This window comes from Sinocyclocheilus grahami, unplaced genomic scaffold (genome assembly GCF_001515645.1).
Source record: "Sinocyclocheilus grahami isolate Dianchi unplaced genomic scaffold, SAMN03320097.WGS_v1.1 scaffold3269.1, whole genome shotgun sequence".
NCBI classification, from domain to species: domain Eukaryota; kingdom Metazoa; phylum Chordata; class Actinopteri; order Cypriniformes; family Cyprinidae; genus Sinocyclocheilus; species Sinocyclocheilus grahami.
The window spans coordinates 1-2,283 of NW_015508418.1; the positions used below are offsets into that span (position 1 = coordinate 1).

Consider the following 2,283-nt stretch of genomic DNA (forward strand, 5'->3'; position numbering starts at 1 on the left):
ACACGAGGAACCAGAACCCCGGAGAATAAAACACGAGGAACTAGAGCCCCGGAGAATAAAACAGGAGGAAACAGAACCCTGGAGAATAAAACAGGAGGAACAAGGAGGTTGGTGTTTATTCTTAATCTTTAATGACTGTTTGTGGTACACACAAAGCTTTAATCCTCTGAGGTCTGAGGGTGTTTTGGGGCCCTGGAGTAGTTTTGACATGCCCTGACATTTATGCGTTTTTTCAGTATCTTAAAAACATATTAATGACTAAAGTCTGATTACACTGTAATCAGCACAAACTGGGCTACAATAATACACGAGCAGCATGAAAATAGCCTACGTGTTTGTGTTTTTGAGAAAACATTTATGCTTTGTTAGTAAAAAATTTACATTTTTAAGTCATTAAAATAAGGCCATAAAACACATACATAACATTGTTCACAAGACTTTGAGAACTGGATGTGGTAGACTAGAGTTTTAAAACCCATTAGCATCAAGTAATGTCTGGTACCAAAACTGTATTAATAGTCTTCTATGAGCCTAGAAGATGACTGAGCAAAGCCAGAGAAGAGCAGAAGCAGGAGACGAAGTGATGATGATAAAAAAGTTTATTGAAAAATCTTAGTTGCATATGTTTCAGTGCTCAGACTTCATCTGACCAGCACAAATCCAACAAGTAGTGTTTTACCAAACACAACAACATCCCATAAACCTTGAGTTTCCATTAACATTCCCTCTTATCTCTTATTCATTCAGACAAAACAGTTAATTAAACCTCACAATCATCAGATTAAGCAATGAAAATACATAAACAAGGAAAATAAGAAATAAAAAATATATAAAAACATAATTAAAAAAAAGAAAAAAAAATCAAACAATAAATTACATTAAATGGCTAACGATTCTAAATGATTATACGAATAACTGATTATAAATTAATAAAAAAATAAAATAAAAAGATAATTCAAATGTATGGTTGCTCTCTTGAAGCAACACACAGATCCTCAGATCCCTCGTGTTGTTGATCAAACATATTTAATAGCTCTCCCTTTAGAAACATGAGATTTGTGCCTATAATATTTTAAAAGTAATAATTTATGCCCGATGAAGGTCAGTGGACCGAAACGTTGCTTGTGCTTATAACAATAAATTGCAATATTTATCAAGTACTGATAGTGTGCGGGATTGTGCCGTTTTATATTTTGGAAAATTGGATTTTCCTACGCACCTATCATTTTTTCAGGTGTGCTGAGTTTGTGTTGATTGAAAACTAATAATTTGAAAAGCAGTGTACCTCGTTCATGGAAAGTTTCAGGGACGTATAATTTAGAAAATTACATCAAAATGATCAAAAGTTTGTAATACAATTGTGTACTTTCCGCTGTTATATCAGGGTTCATTTTTTAACAAGTTAATGAAGATTTACTGTTTTTTTACTTTTGTTGCAGAGTTGATTGAAGATAATGAGGAGAAAGAAGAATTTAGTGAATTTGAGGAGAAAAATCATGTCAAAAGTGGAGAAAACCCCGAACAGAAAGATTTAAATAAAAAAAGAGCCAAGAAATATTTCACCTGCACTCAGTGTGGAAAGAGTTTCACATACAAACATACTCTTGATGTTCACATGAGAGTTCATACTGGAGAGAAACCATTCAGTTGTGATCAGTGCGGGAAGAGTTTCACACAATCATCACACCTTAAGATACACATGAAGATCCACACTGGAGAGAAACCACACACATGTGATCAATGCAGCAAAACATTTTTGAGGGCTTCAGTCCTGAAGAAACACCTGAGAGTTCATACAAAGGAGAAGCCACATTCATGTCATTTGTGTGGAAAGAGTTTTTCATGTTTACAATATTTGAAACTACATCAGAAAATACATGCTGCTGTGAGAGAGTACATGTGCTTTGAGTGTGAAAATACTTTTGCTTCAGCGCAGTGTTTAAAACAGCATGAGAAGATCCACACTGGAGAGAAACCGTACAAGTGTTCACACTGCGACAAGAGATTCAGTCATTCAGGAAATCTGAAAACACACGAGAGGATCCACACTGGAGAGAAACCTTACAAGTGTTCACACTGTGACAAGAGATTCAGTGATTCATCAACTCTGAAAACACACGAGAGGATTCACACTGGAGAGAAACCGTATCACTGCACTGCATGTGGGAAGTGTTTCAGTCATTCATCTGCTCTACACAATCATACAAAAAAAACATTCATAGTAAGTAGATCATCTTAAGATCCAGCACTTTCAGATCTTTGTTGAGATGCGTCCTCAACAAA

The 2,283-nt window shown here is 35.2% G+C and overlaps 1 protein-coding gene across 1 annotated transcript; it reads left to right on the forward strand.

The window, feature by feature from the left end:
* Window positions 1-1,555: 1,555 nt before the first annotated feature.
* Window positions 1,556-2,277, forward strand: LOC107576155 (gastrula zinc finger protein XlCGF49.1-like; the record flags this gene model as incomplete). The annotated part of the gene is made up of 1 exon (XM_016262399.1): window positions 1,556-2,277. A coding segment is annotated over one exon (684 nt), but the record flags the coding sequence as incomplete, so codon positions are not given.
* Window positions 2,278-2,283: the final 6 nt, after the last annotated feature.